The 24,673-nt window shown below is 35.9% G+C and overlaps 1 protein-coding gene across 7 annotated transcripts in view; it reads left to right on the forward strand.

The window, feature by feature from the left end:
• BEGAIN (brain enriched guanylate kinase associated) overlaps positions 1 to 24,673 on the forward strand; it is a 269,374-nt gene that overhangs the window by 143,166 nt on the left and 101,535 nt on the right. For 2 of the 7 annotated variants that reach the window (XM_051978364.1, XM_051978369.1), the window contains exon 3: positions 24,174 to 24,263. The exons of the other annotated variants lie outside the window; for them this stretch is intronic. In XM_051978364.1, coding sequence (XP_051834324.1) covers positions 24,174 to 24,263 — 90 coding nt within the window. The remainder of the gene's footprint in view (positions 1 to 24,173; positions 24,264 to 24,673) is intronic. 7 annotated transcript variants of the gene reach the window in all.

Here is a 24,673-nt window from a genome sequence, read left to right on the forward strand (position 1 = left end):
TTCAGCTATCTTGGAGAGCAATTTGGGATTATGCCCAAAGGATTATAAAACCATACATACCCTTTGACCAACCAACACTACTGCTAGGTCTGTCTTCCAAAAAGATTTTTTTTTAAAGGAAAAGGACCTACATGTACAAAGTATTAATAACTACTCTTTTAGTGGCAAAGAATTGGAAATTGAGAGGATCATAAATTGGGGCATGAATGAACAAGTTGATGTATATTATTGTGATGTAATACTGTTGTGCTTTAAAAAATGATAAGCAAGATGCTCTCAGAAAAACATGCAAAGACTTACATGAACTGATACAAAGTGGAATGAGCAGAACCAGGAAAACATTGTACATAGTAATAGAAATATTATATGAGATCTACTATGAATGATATGACTATTCTTAGAGGTGCAGTGATCTAGGACAATTCTGTAACGACTTAGGATGAGTGCTGCTGACTTTCTCCAAGCAGAGAACTTTTGGGTCCTGAATCCCAATAATCAATAATACTTTTTTTTTTCCTTTCTTTTTTTTTTTTTTTTGGCTGAGGCAATTGGGGTTAGGTGACTTGCCCAAGGTCACACAGCTAGGAAGTATTAAGTGTCTGAGGGCAGATTTGAACTCAGTTCCTCCTTGTTGCAATACACAGGAGAACTGTTGGAATACACAGGAGCCACCTGACAGTGGCTGCTGGAAATCCAACCCAGAATGGATCTCCTCTTGTTCTCACAAGGAGACTGAGAGGCAGCAACACCTGTGTCAGGAAAGGCTGCCCTGCAACTCCTTCAGATGTTATGATCCATAGCTGTGGAGGCTCTTGGAGAATTGATCTGTCCCATAACACTCCTGACTTCAGGGTTGATGCTTTATCCACTGCGCTGCCTAGCTGCTCCCAATAATACTTTTTCTTTATTTTTCTTGAGGGTTTTTTATCTGAATTTTCTTTTACAGAATGACTTATGTGAGAGGTTTTGCATGACTGACTGTTCATATATAACCTGTGTCAAATTGTTTACCTTTTCAATAGGGAAAGGGAAAGGAGAAGAGAAAATTTGGAATTCAAAATTTGAAAAGAAAGAATATTAATATTGTTTTTGCATGTGATGTTACATGAGAAAAAATAAAACATTAAATAAGATTTTTTAAAATGTGAGGACTGAGAAGAGACCATTAGGTGTAACATTTAATTAAAGGATGTCAGTAACTTTTGGGAAAACCATTTCAGTTGAACAATGATTCCTGAAGTCAGATCATAGAAAGTTTAGAAGAGAATGAGGAGAAAAACTAAGTGGTTTTAGGAAAATTGGAAAAAAACAGGGTATGGGGGGAGATAATAAGAAAGTGCCTTGATGCTCTCAGTGAGTTCCTCACTGAGCATGACCAAATGAAGTTTAGGGTACAGTGGTAACTGATGTAAGTGGTTACTGAGACACTGACAGGGCATGGCTTTGAAGTCATGAAGAAAAGGAGAAATAGTATAGGACTGGTAAGAGGCCAAATGTCCCAGTTTTAAGAAAAGTAAGAAGAGTTTGGTTGGAGAAGTATAGCTTACACTGAAGCAGGAATGATCACTGCTTCCTTTTCTAGATGTTCAGAAACCATCTCTGTTAAATTTTGCTATATATCAAAGATTACAAAGAGCACTAACATTACTTGAAGAAGAATAAATTATGTCAAGCTAGCCTTATTTCCCTTTTTGATGCGTTTGCTAGATTACTAAATCAGAGGAATGCAGTGGACTGACTATACTTGGATTTCAACATAGCATCGGACAAAATTTCTCAGGCTATTTAGGTGAAAAAGTTGAAGATATGTGGCCTGGATAATATTATAGTTGAATGTATTTTGAGCTAGTTGAATAATGGGATTCAAAGACTAATCTTCAAAGACTTAAACCTTAAAGAAAAAGATTCAATACCTCAGAGATCTATCCATAGCCTTGTCGGCTATTTCTATTAGCCTTTTCTCTCTGCTCTGCATCATCTTCAAGTTAGATAAGAAGTCTTCTCTACTTTCATCCAAGTCATTGAAAAAATTACTAGTGTCCAATAGAGAGGGCAAAGAGGAGAATGGCTTATCTAGAAGTCATACCTTACAAGGAACAGTTTGAAGGAGCTTGGATAGTTTAGCCAAAGGAAGAAACTTTAATGAACACCTTATAGCAGGTTTGCAAATCAAATGGAAGAGAGATGGATTCCTTTTGTTCACCCTGGCCCAGAGGTCAGAGATCAAGATAATGGTTTGAAATTGCCGGTCAGATTTAGTCTTGAGAATTAGGAAAAGGTTCCTAACAAGTAGAGCTATTCAGAAGAGGAATTAGCTACCTTGAAAAGTAGCTGCTTTCCCCTTATTAATGGCCTCTGAGGTCCCCACCACTTCTAGAGCAATGATCCTATTGTTGCCTGTTGCTATTGTTGGGTTTTTTGTTTGTTTTCATTGTAGCTCCTCTCATATTGTTTAAATTAATTCCAGAATTCCAGAATTATCTATGGGATCATTTGCCTAAAAGTTTAATTTTTTTAAGGAGAGATGGCACTCTTCCAGGGGATAGAAGCCTTTTAGGATTTATATTCAAAAAAAATTTTAAATTGTAGAATCCCAGGGTTGAAAGAAATTATATCATCTACTCTAATCCCTATCTGAAGCAGGTTTACTAGTTAATAGGGGTTCCTTACATTTTTGTAGCATAAACCCCTTTGGCAGTCTGATGAAACCTATAGATTTCTTCTCAAAACTATGTTTTATAATGCATAAAATAAAATATGTAGGATTATAAAGGTAATCTCATTGAAAATATTAAAAGTTCTAAGTTCATGGACTCATCCCTTGAAATCTATCCAAGGATCTCTTGTGGGACACATGTTGTGGACCCCAGGTTAAGAACCCCTGTTCTGTGATAACTCTCACAAATAGTTGAAAATGCTAAGCCCATGGATGGAAGGAAGAGAGAAGTGAGAAGACTGCAGCTACATGGCCATCTAATTTCTGATTTTGGTGATAAAGATAACTTGACCTGTTATGCTTCTTGAAAAGTAGAAGTAACATATATCTCAATATATCTCAAATTTTGGATTTGGATGCCAGCTTGTGTTATGGGGGAGGAGTGGTGAGTGACAGTTGATAGTAAAAAATAATAATAATAATAAAGAATGAATGTGATTTTTGAGGGTTCAGTGAGTGATTGCTTATCTCTGCTCACAGACCAGTTAAATTACCATTATGATTCCTTCTTTAGACCTCAGTTTTCTCTTCTATAAAATGAGGGAGTTAGTCTGGATCAATAGTAAAATTTGTCTGCTCTAATGTTCTATGTATGGTTTTATGTTAGTAGAAATGCCAAACAATGACTGAGACATGTAATAGTCTTTTCTCTCTGGTTACCCATAAGTGGGGGTTGCCTCTCCCTTTTATTTGTTCCAATCATCATTGTACTACTCATCAAATCAAAATTCCTATTTACTCCAGTGAGGAAAACAATATTTCAACATTTCAAAGATCTGTAATTTCTCATGAAATTACAGGAAATTACAAGAAAACAAATTTGTCAAATATCTCACAATAGGCACTCAAAATATCCTCTGTATCTTATTATTTTGAAGATACAGGCAACTTCATCTGATTTACAAAGGTCAGAGACCAGAGATACACAAAGAATGACTTATCTATCAGTCAGTATATTTGTACTGAGTACCTTTGGTGTGAAGATCGTGAACTGGGTGTCAACTGAAGATAGATAGGAATCCCACACAGTCCCCCTTCTCATACGGAAACAAGTCACATGTTGGGAAACAAGACATAAACACATGAAAAGTTAATTAATGATACAGGAGTTGAATAGCAATTACTTAAGAGATGTGTCATAAGGCAGTTTGTGTTGAAGTGCCAAAAGTAGGGTACAGAATGTGTTAATGTAGGAAATTCAGGGGAGGAAGAATTTCAAACGTAGGAGGGGCTCTAGAATGATAGAATTAAATGATGATTGAGCTGGCAGAGACCTTAAAATCAAAGACAATAGTTTGTCATTTCTGGAAGGGACTAAATGTTAGAACTGAAAGAGACCTAAGAGATCACCTAATGTAGATTCTTCATTTTATGTAATAAAACTAATGATCCTACTGTGGGCTGAGATGATATTTTGTTGTTATTGTTATTATTAAGAAATAGAGTTTGTTTCGGGATTTAAATAGATGAATAGGAACAGAGGCATGCTGGTAAATGTTTAACAACCAGCTTTTAGAGGAGGAGAAGGGGAAAGGAAATATATGCATGACACATTTTTAAAGTATAATATCCATCATTATTTATTCAACATCACTTTCTTATCTCTAGAGGCAACAAAATAAATTAAGCCTTGATTGGTAGTGTTTGCAAATTTCTGAGATACAAAAATAGGACCAAAAAAAAAAATCTAGCCCTTGCCTTCATGGATCTTACAGTTTACTTGGGGAGCAATGGAAGAGCGATATGTACATTGGGAAGTAATGAATGTGATATAAATGCAGAGAATTGTGAAGAAGAAGGAGGAAAAGGAGAATAAGTTTCATGCATTCACTGCTTCATGTGGATTATATCTACATTAGCAGTTCTGAAGTTCTATAAGTTCAAGCTAACATTCTGTGTTTTTTACAAAGAATCATGTGGGCCAGTGAGGAAAACTTTTCCAATTTGACCAGCTTTATGAGACCTGACACTCTTCTGATACAGTCTTTGAGACACCATTATAAGATATTAGCATAAAACTTGAGTGGGATGTGGTTGGACTACCTATTTCATTTTAATGAGGGAAAAAATGTAGTTAATTCCAAAAGACCATTGTTAGGTGATAGAAACAGAAATATTTGGACAGATTTACTGGAGAAAATGATTCTGCTTTCTCTCCAGATGTGTCCCTCTTCCCCTGCAGACAATTGCCTGTACACCTGAGTGAATTCTCCCAGGCGCCAGCAATGAGGGAGTATAATTACCTTTTAGGAAGGGGTTGTATGCCTTAATCATCCTGTTATTTCACATTAACTTTATGATCCTTGGCTAAGCCAAAAAGGCCCCTCTCACATTGTTTAAATTAATTCCAATTGCCCACCTCTGTTTACAATTGGAAGCTGGAGTGGTTTGGTCCAATTAGTTAAATAAACAACAGCTCATTTCCAGACAGCATAAGTGAAAAAACAGAAGTGTTTAATTGGAGAATGTGCCACACCTGTTCATTCTAATAGGCATTCACTCTTGGCCATTTAAAGGAAGGAATGAGCTAGATAACTTTTTTATTTTTCATAGAATGTGATAAATGCTGTGATTAGGGAAGGCAGCCCTGCCCTTCAGATACTCTTGATACTGGGGAAATGAGACACATGCTAGATATTAGTTAATTATTATGTTTAAGGCCTTGCTCTGAATCCTATGGGGAATAAAAAGAAAAATAGCATATAGTCCCTGCCTCTTGGGGGATTGTGGTTTGGAATAAAACTCCTAGAAAAATGGTTAATAAATAAGGAATTAGACTTGTTCTTTGGCTCAAAGGAAAGAAGTGGAATCAATGAATGGAAGTTTTAGTGTTTCAGTTTGTTGTTGTTATTGTTGTTTAAATTTTAGTTTGATATAATAAACAACAAAAACAAAAACAAAAAATCTTCCTGAAGCTGCTAGATGGTACAGAGATCAGAGCATTGGCCCTAGGATTAAGAAGACCTGATTTCAATTCTGGTTTCAGGAGCTTGACCCTTGCTGGCTATGTGATCCTGGGCAAGTTTTTAACCTGAATGTCCTTGCCAAAAAGAAAAAAACAAAATAAAACAAAACTTATCCAAGCTAAGAAGCAATAAACAGGTAAAGGAAATTTTTTAAAATAAAAAACTTCCCACTGATTCAAACAAAAGTAGAATGAGCAGTTGAGGAAATAAAGAATTCCCCATCATGGATGTATTTAAGCAGAAAGCAGAAGACCCCCTGTCAATAGAAGACCCCTTGTCATACATATTATGTAAAGGGATTCCTTTCTTTCTTTTTTTTTTTCTTTCTGAAATTTTTGTCTTTTTTTTTCATGCCACTACAATTTCCCCTCGGTATTTTCTCTCTCCCATGTAACAAATTATATCTTAAAGACAAAAAAGAAAAAAAAGCATAACTGATCAATAGTGAAAAAGTCTGATAGTATATACAGAATATCATACCAATGAAACTCTCACCTCTGCAGAGATCTTCTTTGGAGCCAGGATTTGTTCTATGCAACTTTCCAACAGTCACTTATTTTTATATGTGGGGTAGGTATTTCAAATTACATTATTGCAGTCATTTTGTATGTTAAGTTCTGCTACATGCAGGAGATTTCTCCTGGGATATGGATTGAACTAGGGATTTCTCAGCTGATTTACAGCATTGAAATGGTAGGTTTCCCAGATTTCTAGTATTTCAGATTTGGAAGAAATCTTAGAATCTTATAACAATTGCATTTTAGAGATAGAAGGGACTAATGCAATAATCTAATCAAATACCCTCATGTTACAGAAGAGTAAACAAACCCAGAGAGGAAAAAATACTTCGTACAAGGTCTCTAACCTCACAACTGACAACTAACGCCCTATGCAGATTGCTGTAATCATACTAATTATATTTGATTCTCACAACAACCCTGTGAGAGAGGAGATGTTTATATTATGAGAATTATAATTCAACATTACTGAGTTTCAACGAAGGCAAGTACCATAGGGACTCAGAGAAAGGAAAAAAAAATCTGGGCGAAGGTAGCCAGAGAAGAATGGGATGATGGGAGCAAAAATCACCTCAAGTCTCAGATGCCTCAACTGTAAAATAAAGGGATTGGACTAGATGTTCTCCTAGTTTTTTTCAGTTCCAAAATACCCATTTAACAGATGAAAAACTTGAGTCTTCTAACAGTGAAATTATTTGCCTGAGGTAAAGTAGGATTTGAACTCATCTTTTACTTCCAAGTTCAGTTCACCACACTATGCAGAATGTAGTGGAAGCTTTATACAATTTTGGTAGAGAAGGATGGGCATAAAGTATTTTAAATCACAAAATGTTCCCATTCAGATACTGGCCCATTCAGATGTTGTTGACAAAGGTCATCTGAGCTGGAAATGTTCAAGGTTTGATAGCTAGATTTATTTGTGCACACAGAACAGACCAGTGTCCAGGGATTGAAGGTAATTGTTTTTCTCTCCCTCCTTCTCAATGTGTGTATTAAGGCAGATGGCAAGAAATAAAATGGGAAATTTGATTTTTTTTTCAGCTTGGAGCTCAATAATCTACAAAGGTGCCAGGTACAAATATGTATATATTCGAATTGGGGTTTTAGAATGTAAATGAATGGATCTGATGTGTATGTGCATATATATATATATATATACACACACACACATATTTTTAACTATTATTTTTCCAGTTAACCAAAATCTACTTTTTCTTCCTCCCACTTTCTTTGACAATTTCCTCAATTGAAAACAACATCAGCAACAAAGTAAGTCTTTGTGACAAATATGGATAGTCAAACAAAACAAACTTCTTCAAGTTAGCCATGGTTGATCTATTTTTAATTTGTAAGTGAAAAGACCAGGGGCTCAAAATTCAAAGATTCTAGAATCTGGATCTGGAAGGAACCTCATAAATCATCCAACCACTTGTTTTATGGATGAAGTCAGAATCATACAGATGACAATCAACACTGTTCTTGCTCTGAGACCAAATTGAGTTATTTTCCCACTATTCCACTTTAGAATAATAGGATCTCAGAACTGGAAAGGATCCCGAGGCCTTCTCCCAAGTTGTATCTTAACAAGAATCCCCTCTATAGTCACCCTTGACAAATGATCATTTAGTCTTTTCTTTAAAACCTCCAATGATGGGGGACTCACTATCTCTAAGGGCAGCTCACATCACAGTTGGTTAGCTCTAATTATTAAGAATTTTTTCCTTCCATAAGAAGAAACTAAGGAACAAACAAAAACAAGGAATTATGGAATAAACTATGGAACAGAACTAGGTCTATTTACATTTTCTAACCACTGTTCCTAGTTCTGTTCTCTGGGACCAAATAGAAAAAAAAAAAAAAAAAAAAAAACAGCACTTCAAATACTTGAAGACAGTATATCTCCCCTAAATCTTCTGTGATCCAAACTTAACATCCCCAGTTTTCTCCACCAGTCCTTGTATGACAGGAACTTGAAGCCTTTCACTGATCTGATTGTCCTTCTTTAGCCATTGTCTGGTTCATCAAACATTGATCCCATAAATTAACATAATATTCTGGATGTGATTTGACCACAATAGAGTGAAGTGGGGTTATTCCTGCATTCTCTATCTTATTGCAATTTAGCATTGCTTTAGCTTTTTTTTTTAACCACACTGTTGATTCATATTGAACTTCAAATCTGCTTAAAGCCCCAAAATATTTTAGCTGCACACTCCCCATTTTGCACTATGAAGTTGATTTCTTTAAATCCAAGTGTGAGACTTTTATTTTGATTACATTTCCTCTTATTAGATTATATAAACTGTCTACAGTTTCCTCATCTGTCAAAAAGAACTGACACTTCATGCTTTATGTCTAATTTACAAAATCTAGTGACTTTCATGTGTTTGATCAAGAGACTAGCTTGTGGTTTTTCTTGGCAAATAGGCCTCAATCAAGCTCATTCTTATCAGCCAATATGTACTGTTGCATTCTAAGTATATTTTCCATTCCTTGTAACAAGGAGGTAACTATGGGTTCTCAAAGACTTTAAGAGATCATATCAAGCAGAGAAGGCTTCAAGCAGTGGCCCAATGATAGTAATCCAAAGCTTGCGAAGACTCTATTACCTCCTTCCACTATAGCACAATGTCTATCTTGTTAGGGAAGCAAAACTACCCTACATTATCTTTTTATAAATGTTATCTCATTTCTATAAATATTTCCATTTTACAGATGGGGAAACTGAGGCAGCAGAAGTTAAGTGTCATGCCCAGAGTCACACTGCTATTGTTTGAGGCTGAATTTCAAATCAGGTCTTCCTGATTCCAAATCATGTTATATGTATTAGAATTCAAATTCAGTAGATATCACATCACCATGGGCTGGGATATCTTGAGGAGACAAGACCTGAATTAGACTTTGAAAGATATTTGGGATCTGGAGAAGCAAAGATCAGGGTAAAGTAAAGCCATTTTGGAGCTCTGGAGTTGGCTTCAGATTGAAAACAAATTTGGTAATTAATATATCCCTGCCAAGGTGGTCAGTGCATACTTTTATGGATGATTCATTGATAGTGGAGGAAGTGGTAGGCATGAGAGTTCCATATGTTGTTGTGGTAGTAAACAGCTTTTCTTTCATCAGTTTGGCAAACTCTCAGGAACAGGAGGCATTTTCAAGAGCTGAATTCGAGGAGAGAAACATAATCAATGTTGGAGTCTGGCCATACAACTCTTATGCCTTGGGGAGGGAGTGTTTTAGTTCATCTTCAGATCTCTTGCACAGAGTAGGTCTTTTATGAAAGAATAAAAATTTTCAAAGTTCTAGCTGTGACTCATTCAATGCTGCTTGACTTTGGATAGTTCACTTAAACTCTGGGTATCATTCATAAAATGGGGACTGGGTATACAAGATGAACATCTCTTCCCTTTCTCCATAGAAGTTCCTTGAGCTTTTTGAACCCTGTCCCAGTGCTTTGTACATGATGGGGATTAAGCATTTTTTTATGCTTGCTGAATTGAATTGAATGATCCCTAAGGTTCCTTCCAACTTCAATATTTTATAATCCTATTTCTGCTGCACTGAACTAGGTGGTTGTTTTTTTTTTTTAATAACATTCATCTTATGAAAATCAGAACTCTTTTAGCCACTCAGAGCTAATCCCTGGTACTCTCAAACTCCACAATCAAGTGAATCGGATTAGCTCCAACTTCAGCTGTTCTCAAGCCAAAAAAACAAATATTCAGAAAGCAAACCCAGATTCAGACCTGCTGAAAATGTCAGGGAACTAAGGGAAAGGTGGCCCATCTGGGTTTGGGTGAATCAAGCTTTTGAAGCAGCTTTTATTTGGTCTACATTGATAGCCACTGTAGTGATGTGGGAATTCATCAGACTTAGAAGCTCTCCCGTGATGTATCCAGTCTCTGCCATTAGTTGGCTAAATAGCATTAGGCTGATCATTTTGCCCCTTATCTCCTCAGTTTCTTCAGCTATAAAATGGGGAGTAATCAGCCCCATATTGCTAATCTCCTCAGCATTCTCAGGGGAAAGAAAAGTTCAGAGTCTTTCATTTTTCTGCCTGATGAATCCTCAATGGTTCACAGCTGTGGTCAACAAGGTAAAATATGAGCCTCTCAACTTTTGTATTTAAGATTCTTCATGACCTGAATCCTACCTACTTTTCTTTCTTCAGTATTCTCAAAAGTTATGATTGTTTATTACTTGCCAGTCTAGACCTATGATTTCCTAGGTGTAGAGAATTCTTAGTTTGGAAATCCTTCCATCAATGCAAAAGTCAACTCATCAGTTGGAGGCTACCCTGGAGCACAGAGACATTAAGTGATTTGTTCAGAGCCAGCTTTGGCAGCTGCTTCTTTTATTTTTCATTGATCCAGCTTAGTGAGGTTTTTTATGCTTTTAAAAAGTTTTATTGATGCCTTTTGGATTTTTTTTTAATAGCACAGCCACTTCCTGATATGACCTCCAAATCTCTTGACCTTTTCCTTGTACCCAATTTTATTTTACTTTATTCTTCCTCAATTCTCTGTTTCAATTAAAGGGATATATAAAGTATTTTGCTTTCCTTTGTGGCTATTGAAATCCTATCTATCTTCAATAATTGCTTCCTAACGTCTTCCCTGATCTCCTCTACTCACCCACCAGAAGTGGTCTTAGCCAGAAGTGATCTTCCTTCTCTGTAATTCCTCATAGCATTGTGTTTGTACCTCTCTTATAGCCCTTAGAATATTTTACTTATATGGTGATTATATAGGTCTATCCTCAAGGACAGTTAATATGTCTTTGTCCTCAAGGACAATGTAATATATGTGTATATGTGTGTGTTGCATATATATATTATAATGTATACTATATGCTATTATTTATGCATATGCAACATAGATGCATATATATTATACTATGTATATAATATACATATGTATATATAGTAAATACTCTAGTATATATAGATAGATCAATATAGGTAGGTAGATATTACACATAGTAAATATTCTCTGTATCCAGTATATAGACAGATATTCTAGAGTATATATGCGTAAATACAATATACTATAGACTATATATGCATATATATTATATATTTCTCTTATAGATCTGAGAAGATGGAGGGACAGAAGTGGGGGGGGAGAGAGAGAGAGAGAGAGAAGAGAGAGAGAGAGAGAGAGAGAGAAACTTAGAGTCAATCAGCATTTATTAAGTGCCTGCTAGGCTGTGTGCTAAGTGGTAAGAATATGAAGAAAGAAAGAAAAAAACAGTCTCTGATCTCAACCTCCTCAGTCTAATGGAGGAGACAACACAAACATTTATGTGTATGTAGTGTGTGTGAACTATGTATATAAATTGGGGGTAGTCTCAAAGTAAAAGCATTAAGGAGGACTGTGAAAAGGTTTCTTGCAGAAGTGGGTCTTTAATGGAAACTTAAAGGAAGCCAGGAGGAATCTAAAAGGAATCTAGGAGGCAGAGATGAGGAAGAAGAGTTTCAAGCATGTGGGACAGCCAGTGAAAACATGGGCGGGAGAACACAAGAGTCATTATGGGGATGGGAAGATATGGGGGGAAATAATGAGAAGAACACAGAAGGAAGAGAAGATGAGAAGTCAAGGGAGTTTGAGACCCTGAAAAAAAACTTCTGGGGCCTCTCAATTTTATCAAGAGGATATGATGGGATGAACTTGATGAAAGAGGCTAAATGAGCTCTCCTGCAAGGGAGAGATAAGAACCAATAGAGGAGAGGAGGAGACAAGCAGGAGCGTGATGCTGGTAGATTTCCAAAGTGGTTTTCTGCTCTACAAGCTCAATTGTGACACTTTTGCCAGTCAAATTATAACAGACGTGGAGTAATCAAATTGCAGAATCTACTGTACTTTAAGCATTCATCTCATGGAAGAAAAACACAGAACTGTGTGGGGAACAAGTTTAGGAATGGAGGAGTTGTTTAGGTCATCCCCTGCTCTGGGTAGGAGATTCTGTCCTTTGTTCCTCCTGGGACAAATATTACCAGGACTAATCAATAAGTCTGTATTGAGCATGAGCAATTATAACAACTGTATTTATATAGTCTTTCAGATTTAAAGAGTACTTTTGTAGCCAGGTTTGTGTTAGCATATTGAAGTTTGTAGAAGACATTCACCCAGGAGATATTCACATTTTTATCAGGAAAAAAGTTCACATTTTATCATAGACACACAAATACAGACACACACACACATGCACATGCACATCCCACAGAATTTTTCTCACTTAATAACATTTTTTCCAATTATATGTAATGATAGTTTTCAACAATTATTTTTGTAAGATTTTGAATTCCAAATTTTTCTCCTTCCCTCTCTCTTCCCCAATACAGCAAGCAATCTAATATAATTTAACATGTAAAATCATATTAAACATATTTTCACATTAGTCATGGTGTGAAAAAAAAAGAATCAGAGCAAAAGGGAAAAGCCACGAGAAGAAAAAACAAAAAAGTAAAAATTGTATGCTTTGATCTGCATTCAGATTCCACAGTTCTTTCTCTGGCTGTGGATAGCATTTTTCATCATGAATCTTTCAGAACTATCTTGGATCATTGTATGCCTGAGAAGAGCTGAGTGTATTATAGTTGATCACACAGCGTTGTTGTTACTCTGTACAGTGTTCTCTTGGTTCTGTTCACATCATTTTGCATCAGTTCACATGAGTCTTTCCAGGTTTTTTCGAAATATACTTGCTTATCATTTCCTACAGCAAAATAAAATTCCATTACAGTCAAATACCACAACTTGTTCAGTCATTCCTCAATTGATTGGCATCCTCTTGATTTCCAGTTCCTTGCCACCATGAAAAAAAACTGCTATAAATATTTTTGTATATGTGAGTCCTCCATTTTTTATAAGCTCTTCGGGATATAAATCTAGTAGTGGATCAAAGGGTATGCAGTTTTATAGTTCTTTGGTCATAGCTCCAAATGGCTCAGAGAGTATTTAAGTACAAAAATATCTTATTCTGACTCAAAAACTTATCAGAATTCAGAAAAGTGAGAAAACAAAGTGGGCTAGAGTAATCCAAGGAAGCCTCACAGAAGCATTATATTATAACAACTACACCTTGAAGGAATTTTGTGGTGAAAAATTTAAATTAGCATCTTTTTCCCCAACCCTTCTTCTCTTTTGTCTTCTCTCTCAGGAATTTGTCCATGTTAGCTGAATTCATGTTCAAGACACAAACTCACAGACCAAGAGATAAATGTGGTCTCTGCTCTTTCTGATGGTCAATATTCGGCTGACCAGAATGCCTACCAGTGACCCTTATTTTATGTTTTCATTCAGACTTTGTTCTAAGCCTGAACTGTTTCTCAGAATTCTTTGAGATTTAACTTACTTATGGGTTACTAATTATGTCAAATTTCCTAACAATATGTGACAAGACAGTCCAAAGAAATAATACGGTGTGAGGTGAGGTGATTTCCTTTTGCATTTTCATCCTTTTCCTCACTTAAGTTCTGAAACCCAGCTGCCTAGATGAGTTACAATGGCCAAAGCTGGTCATTCCCTGGTGCCCATTCCTCCAGTAATGAACTCCTCCATAGTTAGAAGTCTAGTTCTCAGATGACAGACACATAATCCGTTACTAGGCTTGTATTAAAAAAAAAATCTTTCCAACTTGGTAGAATCTGATAGCTTTAGAGAGCCTACGGCTACCTTCATACCAATTGGAGACCTCAGAGGATTACTTTACCAGAGGTCCTGACTTTTCTAGGTTCAGAGAATTTTAGTAGGCATGGGTCCAGGGAAACAGATTTAAGTACTTTCAAAAGAATAGATGACTCAGACTAAGATAATTCACACTAAAAAAAAAAAAAATAGGCACCAAAAGAATTGGCCAACTATAAAATCCAGATTTGAGTCAAGAGGAGTCTTGTCCTCCTCTATCTAGTCTGATCAGAGACTTTGGGAAGAAGCAGACTCCAGAGATAAGGATCTCAGCTTTGTGGTCTCCTTACCAGAGTGCACCTCAGGGCCCAGCTGCCCCACCAACTCAGGAAGCTTCAAGAAGAGCAGAAAATCTTCTCTAAAACTGTGGAAGGACGCAGAGTATAAACAAGACAACCCTACCCAAGAATGCTAAAGAAGATGAGGTCATCATTTTTGGCAGAAGAAAGAGCCTACCATGTTCTCAGGTCTACTGTATCATCAAACCTAATGGACAGCTAGAGCACAGAGATAAATTATCTAAGTTTAGCCTTCCTACTTAGGACCACCATCTCTACCATGTTGTTCCCATCAACGAAAGAGCACGTGACCAAGAAACCATTTTCATCCAGACTTGCTGGCTGCCTCATTCTAGGTCTAATACTGATAGTTTACACACCCCGCTCCCACTAGATCTCATAGTGATGGACCCCAAAATTACATGGATAAAAGAAGTTTACAAGAAATATCAAGTAACCTTTGCAAGCCATTCCTAGAAGAGAACTTGAAGAAATGACCTTACAAAAGAAAGGTCTATACTACACTAAAGAAAGAATATGGGTTAAGAGAATCCCAAGATAAAATTTCAGAATAAAATAGTTCTATATAAATTACAAACATAACTCTGATAGAGAGAAAGTGACTTGGCCACAAGGACTTGAAGAACAGTTGGAAGAAATGGAGGAAGAATTCAATCAGATAATAAAGAATGACATTAGAGCTCAGTTTCAGTTCTAAGCTGTTTGTCCTTCCAAGTAACAGACAACTGACCTGAAAAACAGGACAAGGAGAGAGAATTTAATAACCCAAAGGAAAAGGACTCATATATATAAAATATTTATAGTAGTACTCTTTGTCCAGTAAAGAATTGGAAAGTAATTAGAGGGTAACTGGATAATTCATAATGTGTGAATGTAATGGAATGTTGTTGCATTGTTGGAAATGGCAAATATGATGGATTCAGAGAAACACAGAAAGACTTATATGAACTTATGCTACATGAATTGAGCAGAGCCTTGAGAATAAGCTATACAATAACTACAATAATGTGAAGGGAAAATAACTTTGAAAGACTTAAGGATTTCTGTAATGTAAACAGTTGTGACTTCAGAAGACTAATAATGAAGCATTTTTTCCACCTCTTGACAGAAAGATAGCACACTACAGCTATAAAATGAGACATACATGGCCAAAATATGGATTTATTTTGCCCAACTATACCTACATGTTACAAGGTAGATATTGAGAAAGAAGTGGAGGACATGGAAGAGTTGGATAGTGATAGTAATTTTTAAAAAGAAAAGAAATAAAAGCACATAAGTGAAACATTTTTTAAAAATCTAAAAAAGCAGGAGCAACTTCAGAAGAGAAAATAGACAAGCAGGAAAATTTTGTTAACAATTCAAATTCAATTTTTTTACTAATAAAATTAATTTTTTAATGTAATAAAGACTCACAAATTAGATTTTAATTTTATTTTTCTGTATGTTGAAATGACTGATATTTAAGTTCATAATAAAAAAAATAGAAAACAGTTTAAGTACTTCCACTTTTGAAAAGTGTTCTCTGTTAAGCTTGAAACCAGTTTTTCTCCATTGTCTGTTGCTGGAATTTTTCTGATTTTTCTGTAGTGACCCATAAATTGTTTTACTTTTCTGTTTACTTTACTTCAGAAAAGTACTACCTATTGTAGAAGCCACTTAAATGACCATTAGGTGGCCCTTAGGTACTTCAAAAATTGTTTGTTCTTTTCCATTGAGCTCTCCCAAGATGTGACAATTCTGAAAACTCAGAAAATTCTGAACTAGAAAAGCTACTTTGCTGCTACCCAAACAACACTCTCCTCCCCACACACAAATTCTTTGTTTTTCCCTTTTCTTTTTTATTGATGGATGAAGATACCCAAAACAAGTTTCCTAATGGGACTAGCCCTCAAATGATCATTTCTTTATAAGATTTTGAGCAGTCCACCTTGCCTACCTGACAGTGATCTTTATTCCACAATAAAACAAAATAATAGTCACTGACTTTACTAAAAAACCATAATGAAACAAGAACAAAACAAAACAAAAAATAACCCTAAATTTCAAAAAAGTGAAAAGCACAATTTCTAGGGAACATAGTGAAAAGAGAATCCACAGATCACTCCTTGAAAGAAACCCTAAGTTTAATACACTTCAAAACATGATTCACCAAACTCCAGAGCTTCCAAGACAAAGAAAAAATACTAGATAAAATACCAATAAACTAGAATTAGGATCACACAAGATTGTACAACAAATAGAGGAAAAGAAAGGATTCCACTTATACCAATAAAACAAAAGGAGGAAAAATGACCCAAAAGTGAGACCTTAGGGAATGTTTATAGTCCAATTTGGTTCTTGTACTGTTTATGTGAAAGAATTATGGGAAGAGAGGATCTTGGGATGGAGAAGGCTCTCCATGATCTGTATGGCATTCCATGTCAGCTAAGAAATTTAATTTTATTCTCTGTAGGATTTCTGAGCAAAGAAGTGACTTTGTTAAAGCATTAAAAAGACAATTTGAGTAACATATATTATAGCATGAATGGAGGGGGAAAGAATTACTTTGAAGACTATTATAATGATACATAATAGCACATTTTAGTTCAACTTTAAGATTTTCATTTTTAAATTCTCCCCTTTCCTTTCCTCACCCATTGAGAATTCATATATGTCATATAAAGCTTTTTGACATGATAAAGGAGTGGATTAGAACAGGGAACTAGACAAGAAATAGAAAAGTAATGAACCAAAAAGAGAAACAAGCTTGTTAATTTATAAATAAACTTAACAAGTTAAGTTTATTACAACAAAAACCTTCCTAACAATTAAGAGTTCTCCCAAAGCTAAATGATTTGCCTCTGGAGATGATTTCTCATCCCTGGAAGTGTTGAGATAAAATCTACATGACCACTGAAGGGATTCAGTAGAAAGGATTCTCATTCAGTTAAGTTTAGACTAGATATCTAAATTGTATAACCTATATCTATAATCAAATCTAAAATTCCATAACCTAAAATATGAATTTGGCAACTGCTAGTGCCTTTTTTTTATTATTTTAGCAGTTTATAGTGCTTATGATATGAGTGGAGGTTGGGGAAAGGAAAAGAGAGAAGAACTAAAAGTCAAATGGGTCCATTTCAGGTAGTGATTTGAGAGCTGGCAGAGTCCCCATTTGGATGCTTTTCAGAGTTACTCAGAACATTGAAATGGGAGACCTCATTTAGGCTGTCATTTTCAGGGCTGTCCCTGAGGAGGGATTGCTACATTTTCAATAGCTCTATATGGTCTGGGGAAAATCATATCTAGCAGAAGTTTTATTGAATTCAATTTATTGAATCATGTCTGATTTGTATATTATACTGACAACCTATGGTCTGGGATAATCCATTCTGAGGAGTTTCCCTGGTCTTCAATACAAAAGGGTTGTGAACTCCTATCGTGAGCCGTCATCTGAATTAGTTCCTTAGGAACAGAATAATAGACCTGGATGTCATCATAGATATGATGATGATGACATTAATTAGCTTTTATGTGTTGCTTTAAGTTTTGCAAAGTGCTTTGTAGATATCCCATCTTATTCTTACACAACACTTAGAGATATATGTGATGATACCCATTTTACAGATAAGATATTGGAGACAACAGAGGTTAAGTGCTTTGCCCAAGATTACACAGCTCTGTAAGTGTCTAAGATTGGATTTCAATCCAGTTCTTAAGTCCATATCATCTAATCATTGTGGCACTTAGCTATCCAGGTATCATTTAGTCCGATCTCTTTATATTACAGATGAAAAAACTAAGGTCAAAGGAACCTAAATTTAGGACTTGATTGTACTTGAAAGAGCTTGAATCTGGCCCAATCCTTTCACATTTTTAGAAAAGGAAATAGGATCCAAAAGATTAAGAAAAGAAAATTAGGATTTTAATTCAGGCCCTCTTATTACAAATTCAGTTTCCTCTATAGTATGCTGTCAACTGACTTTAAAAAAAAAAAAAAGAAAAGAATTTGATCCAAGGTTATACAAGAATGAGACAGCAGAATTTGAGAATCCTATTGTTGTTCAGCTATTTCTGTCATGGCTGACTTTGTGACTTCATTTGGAGTTTTCTTGGCAAAGGATACTGTAGTAGTTTACCATTTCCTTTTCCAACTCATTTTATAGATAGGGAAACTGAGGCAAACAGGGCTAAGTGACTTGCCCACGGTTACACAACTATTAAGTGCCTGGATTTAAACTCAGGTCTTACTAATTCTAGGCCCAGCACACCATACATTATGGCATTGTCTAACTGTCCCTTTAAAGAAAACTTAAAATCATAGGTTCCCAAAGATGGAAGGAACTTTAGACATTATTTGGCCCAGCTTCTTCCTTTTCCAGACAAGACAAGAAAATAACAATAGAAGTACATAGAGATTAGGCTTCTAGCAGGGCCATAACTAGGGTGAGTTGGCTGGGGCTTTGCCTCATTGTTTACACTTCTATCCCAAAAAGCCCAGAAGCTCCTTCCTTGTGGTCCAGAGACTGACTTCTTTACTCAGCTGCCAGACCATCTTCTCTTTCATAAGGATTCTGAGCCTATGGTACCTTCTTCTGGGACCTATTTCTCTCTCACTGGCCCCCTCCCCAAATCTGCCCAGTAAAGAGGATAGTCTGACAAGAAGGACACAGCATATAATCCAATAGCATAGTATACAACACCACTCTGGGTACACTTGTACCTGGAGAAAAAGTGTCTATAGATTTGTACTCTGCCAGTGTGTATCCCAATCCCTTCCCTTTCCCCTCCTCCTACTTCTATCCCCCACCCCCTAAAAATGTTTTTAATATAGGTTAAAAAATTTCTTGCTTTCAGTTCCTTTTTTTTTTGAAGAATTATGGCTCTGATCCCTTGTATTATAGTTAAATAATCTTTTTACTCCTCTATGAGGTAATATATCAACTCTCCTTTTGGGGAGAAAAGATAAATGTATATGACACCAAGCATTTATTAAGCACCTCTTCTATGCTAGCTGTTGTGCTAAGTACCAGAAACATTACTCTTTGCCTATGCTACAAGAGATACTCATTTGATTGCTCTAGAAAATAAACCATATAGCAGGAAGTTCAGGAAAGAAATAGTTCTTTGGAGCCTGGGCAGTCAGAAAAGTTTTAATGGAGAAAAAAATGACTTGAAAAGGACTTTAAAGAATGGAAGGATTGGAAGGGAGGAATCATCCTTGGGCAAGGAATTTAGCACAGCAAAAACAGAGACCAGTATCCCAATACCTGCCATTTATTTTATTGTGAAAGTCCAAGTGAAGAAGGGTAATATAACTCCTAAGTAATCTGAGGGTCATCTACTCATAGAACTCAGACCAGAATTGCCCAAGAAAAGATGGTGAACTTCACTGGAATCAATAGGTTTTCCCAGATTCATAAAATCATTTATTTAAGCTGTAAGAGACTTTTGTGGTAATCTTATCTAATTCATCTTCATTTTAAAGATCAGGAAACTGAGGCCCACATAGGGTTGAATAATTTACCTAACGTTATAAAGGTAGTAAGTGGTGATGTCAGCATTTAAGTCCATTTCCTCTAATTTCAAATCCAGCAGGCTTTCTACTAATCAAATTTAGTTCAACTATTATATGCTTGTTTTCTCTCAAAAAATTTTACTCTGTTCTTCATTGTGGCATAGAAGTGATCTTGGGCTGTCAAATGCAATGCCAAAAAGTTCATTTCTATTTTGTAAATTCTATTTTTCTGGAAACTACTTTTTCCTTGTTATTCAGAGTCTGGTTCAAAATAACAGATTGCATCCCCAAACTCCAGCCTGAGTATGGAATGTCTCTTCACTAAATTATTACACTCTTAACTATAACTACCATAAAAAAAAGTTATAATGTATCTCAGTCTTGTGTGCCACCTTTTCATTTCCATAGTGATGTTGGTAGAGAGATAAGAGGAGGGATCAGTAGTTGCTAAGGATCCTATAAACCCTCTATAAACATGAACATATTTATTGATGATTGTAAATGTGAGAACTTGTCAGATGATCAGCAAATCAATGCATTGTTGGAAAGAGAGAATAACATCATTTTGCCAATTTTGCAACAAATGAAACTGAAAGACAAAGGGAATGGCAGCTAAATGGAAGGATGGCTAACAATTTCTCATAGAAAAAGGCAAAGGAATTTTTACAGCATGGTACAACGCAAAGAGAGCTGAATTTGGAATTAGAGGACTTGAGTTCTACTTCTGTCCAGGCAAACTGAGACATGTCATTTAAACTCTCTAGACCTTAGTTGCATCTTCTGAAAAATTAGGAGATTCGATTATATTACCTCTAAGGTTTTCTTCCAATTTTAAATCTGAGATGTGTGATGCATACACCAAAGACAGCAAGAATCATTTCATAATCATCTCATTTTACAGTGATCTTGTAATAGAACACAAATACGAAGATATTTAAAGTTTATGCATAAAGAACTAGTACAGACAGATGAAGAAGGAAAAAAATTCTAGAAAGAATTTGGCAAAATTCTCCAAGGCTATATATACACTCTGATACTTGAGTTCAGTGTGAAGGTGGGCACGGGAGGATGCCAAAAAGTATGTTGGGTAATATCATCACTCAGGTTTAAGAAATAAGAGATTTGTGAACTACTTAGAAGCTCTCCATTTTTATGTCATAATTTTCTGCCAGGAAAAAGTCCAAGAACATTGGACATGGTATACTCTATATGACTTGATTAAAAAAAGAAAGAAAGAAATAGATTGCATTTTAACAGACAGGAAATGTTTTCTCATGAGGTTATCCTATTACCATCCACTAGCCATATGAAGTCAAAAAACAACTAGCTAAAACAGATGTCAAAATCAACTTAAATCTTTTTAAGTTAAAGAGAAACCATTGTGTCTAATTGCATCAATTGAAACATGACCTGTTTAAATAAAATGTTTCCCTTTCCCCTCACCCCAAGAAAAAGACAAATGAAAAAGGCACTAAAAAATTAAATCACCATTTTTCTGCAAAAGTTTAACTAATGTAAAGGCACTAAAAAGTAGTCACCATTTTTCTGCAAAAGTTTACCTAATATATGGCAGTCACTACAATGAGGAGGCCAAAAAGTGTCAGCAAACACTTGTGCCTGCCAATCATAGGCAGATGGCAGCTAAAGGCAACACAAGTTTAGAATAAAAATGTATTTTTTACCCTACCAAAAAGAATGGGAGAGAGTTATAAATAGTATCTCCTCATAAAATAGTAAAAAATCAGTAGAAGTTAAAGTTTTCAGAAAATTTGACATTAAACCCAAATTAGTTATACTATCCCAATATAAAGTCATACATACATGAAATGGACAGGAAATCTAACAAATGGATGAAAATTGGAACAGATTTGAAATGTTTGCTTCATCAAAGATAGTAGAACCAACACACTTAGACTCTAACATCTCTGGTCCCATTGTATTATATATTAGGAAATAGAAATGGCACTTGGCAATCAAATCGGGGGAAATGTTTGAACTGTCTTAGGTAGTTAGTTATTAGGGAAATCCAATTTTTTCTATTTTTATATTTTTTCCCTTTGGCATTGCTTTAATTATTTGTGGAGGAAAACCTACTCTATTTCCACATATCCCTGATCAAACTTTCTTTGTTAACAAAGGAAAACAAATGAACTAAAATAACAAATACAGTGACCACATCAGACAATATGTAGATTATTCTTTCCCAAAAGTCATTTGTCTTTCAGGGATGGGAAGGTATTTGTCTTTCACTATCATTTCTCCAGGAGTATCACTTGTTTTACATTTACTCAATCTGGTTTCCTTTCTGTGATCTTTTCATGTATGTTGCTTTTGTCATTGAGTTATGATATTCTCTTGGTTCTGCTCATTTCATTCTGCATCAGTTCATTCAAATTAAGTTCAGAACTGAGGAGGAAGAGAACAAACTGGATTGCATTTGGGAAATTGTTCTGTGATTTCAACATTTCTAAGCAGCTTTCTGACAATGAAATTCTTTTTAATATGAAAGTTTTCCCAGTGAAGCTATGAAGTTGTGTATCTCAGAAAGCCACTATCTAAAAAGAACCAGAATTGTAGGTGACCTCAAGGGTAATAGAGAGATGTGTTAGTGGCAAGTCAGCTGCAATATATTTCCAAAGATGATTTGAGCACAAGAAATATCATAAGAAAAATCAGCAAGCAAATCTTTGATAAGAAAAGAAGGCTGGTCAGTCATGTGGGAAAAGCAAAGATAAAATAAGGACATTTAACAATTATGGTGCTCACAAAAAAGTAAAAATATATGTAGAAAAAGAAAGTTTCCTGCACTATTGTATATCCTTTATAGAAAACCTGTGGGAGAAGGTGGATCAGCATCACACAAGGCAGAAGCAGCTAATTAGTGCGGTGAATGGCCCTAGAGTCAGAAAGATCTGTGTTCAAATGTGGCCTCAGATACTTACTGTGTGATCCTGGGCAAGTCACTCAACCTTGATTGCATCCCTAAAAAATAGAATTACAAAGAGTGAAGAGCTATGATTAGATTGTAGTCTGTCAATGGAGGGAATTCTTACATAGATGAAATCACAGATCCATTAAACTTTTGAGGGAATTTCAGCTTAATTTTTGGTTTCTTTTTTTTAAAGCCGGGTCTTCCATCCTGCCCAGGCTACAAGTATAGCAACCACTTAAAGTCCCAATTCCAATAATAATTGGCACATAAACTTTAATCTGTCCCATTTCTCCGACCTGCACTAATTCATTCTTCTTTAGGTATTATTGTAGCTCTTCATTCCTGGGGGCTTACCATATTGGGTCAGACTTAGTGCAGGCTCCTGATTGACTTACTGCAGCTCAGAACTCCAGAACTCAAATGATCCACCAACCTTACCCTCCCCATCAATAGAGATTTCAAGGTACACCATCACAGATAACTACTAAAATATGAACATATATGCCAAGTCCTGTGTTGGGCATTAAATGATAAGGGAATCAAAGAGTGAGAAATCATGGTCTCTACTTTTAAAGAGTTGCAGAAATAGAATCCTTGTCCAAAGATAGCTGGGGACTGTCTTCAGAGAATATAGGCTTGCTCCAAATAATATATGTTTTAAGGTTTGCAAAGCATGTCACACGCATCAACTTATTTGAATTGTCCTGTTACCCTTCCCCAGTTCATCATCATCACCCTCTCTTTCAGAGAAGCAAGATTCCATTCATCAAATGCTTATATATGTGTTTGGCATTTAAAACTGATACTCAATCAAGTTTTTTAGGTGATTAAAAAAAACTTTTTAAACCATATATGTGTGTGTGACACATATAGATATATGTATATATAGAGACACATAATTTATTGCTTTCTTCATTCATGTCTTCTTCTGTCAAATCCTTATGTTGGGGAATAGTTCCAACCAAGGGGTGGAAAATCACCAATTCTCCCCTCCCACAGTTTCAGCCCAGAAATATGGTATATGATTTAGAGTTGTTCTTATCACCCAATCACTAATTGTTTTCTGTCTGCCTTTCTGCCTAGGTCAGTTTTGGTCTTTCATTCTTGATGTTCAGCAATAATTACTTTGTTTTTCAAAGGATCAGGCTGTAGTTAGAGACACTGGGCTGGAAAGAATTTTCATCAGAAACCCAGCTTTTAGTGACTTTTCTGGTGCCATCCATGGCTGTGTTAAGCATTTGGCAGCTTTGAGATACTCTCCTGGAATGTGTGGCAGAGTCTCAGAGCTGTGCTCTCTAATGAACTTAAGCTTAGGTTAGGGGTGGGAGTGGGATTTCTGAGGAACCTTAGCAGGATGTCTTGTGCCAAATTCACTGTACTGCTTCTTGGTGACACTACTTAACCTTATTGGCCTACCCCCCAAACACAGCCAGGGCTCTTACCGACTCATGACTAGTCTTATACCAAGGCAAATACTAGCTCAATACTAGCTATGTGACTGAGGAGGTCACTTTAACTTCCTGAGCCTCAGCTTGTCCTCTATTCACACTACAGGGTGCGCAATTCCTGGGTACCCGCTTGTCTGTGGCAGCCTCGAATTCTCCAGGGCAGGCTGGCCAAGTCTTCCCCCGCTCTCTGGGACAGGTAATAAACCCTTGATATTTGCTCTCCCCAGATCCCTCCATTCTCACTTTTTTTTCTCTGTTCCATTCCATCTTGTTTTAAACCTCCTCCCAAGGCCCCTCTAAACTGCTCCCCAAATGTGTGCTTCAAAAATCAGAAATGGATTTAGGAGTATTTCTAGAGTAAAATAATTGAATCCTGGAGTGTCATAACAAGAACAGACCTTAGATTCATGGAACCATAGAAGCTGAAAAGTAGAAGGGCCCTTAGAACTAAAAAACTGAAGAGCAGAAAGATATATAAAAGCCATCTACTGCTATATTAGGGGTTCTTAAGCTGGGGACCTTGAATTTTTTTAAAGAATTTTAATAACTGTATTTCAATATAATTATTTCCTTGGCAATCCAGAAATTTTATTTTATGGATTTAAA

The sequence above is a fragment of the Antechinus flavipes genome, chromosome 2 (genome assembly GCF_016432865.1).
Source record: "Antechinus flavipes isolate AdamAnt ecotype Samford, QLD, Australia chromosome 2, AdamAnt_v2, whole genome shotgun sequence".
NCBI lineage: Eukaryota > Metazoa > Chordata > Mammalia > Dasyuromorphia > Dasyuridae > Antechinus > Antechinus flavipes.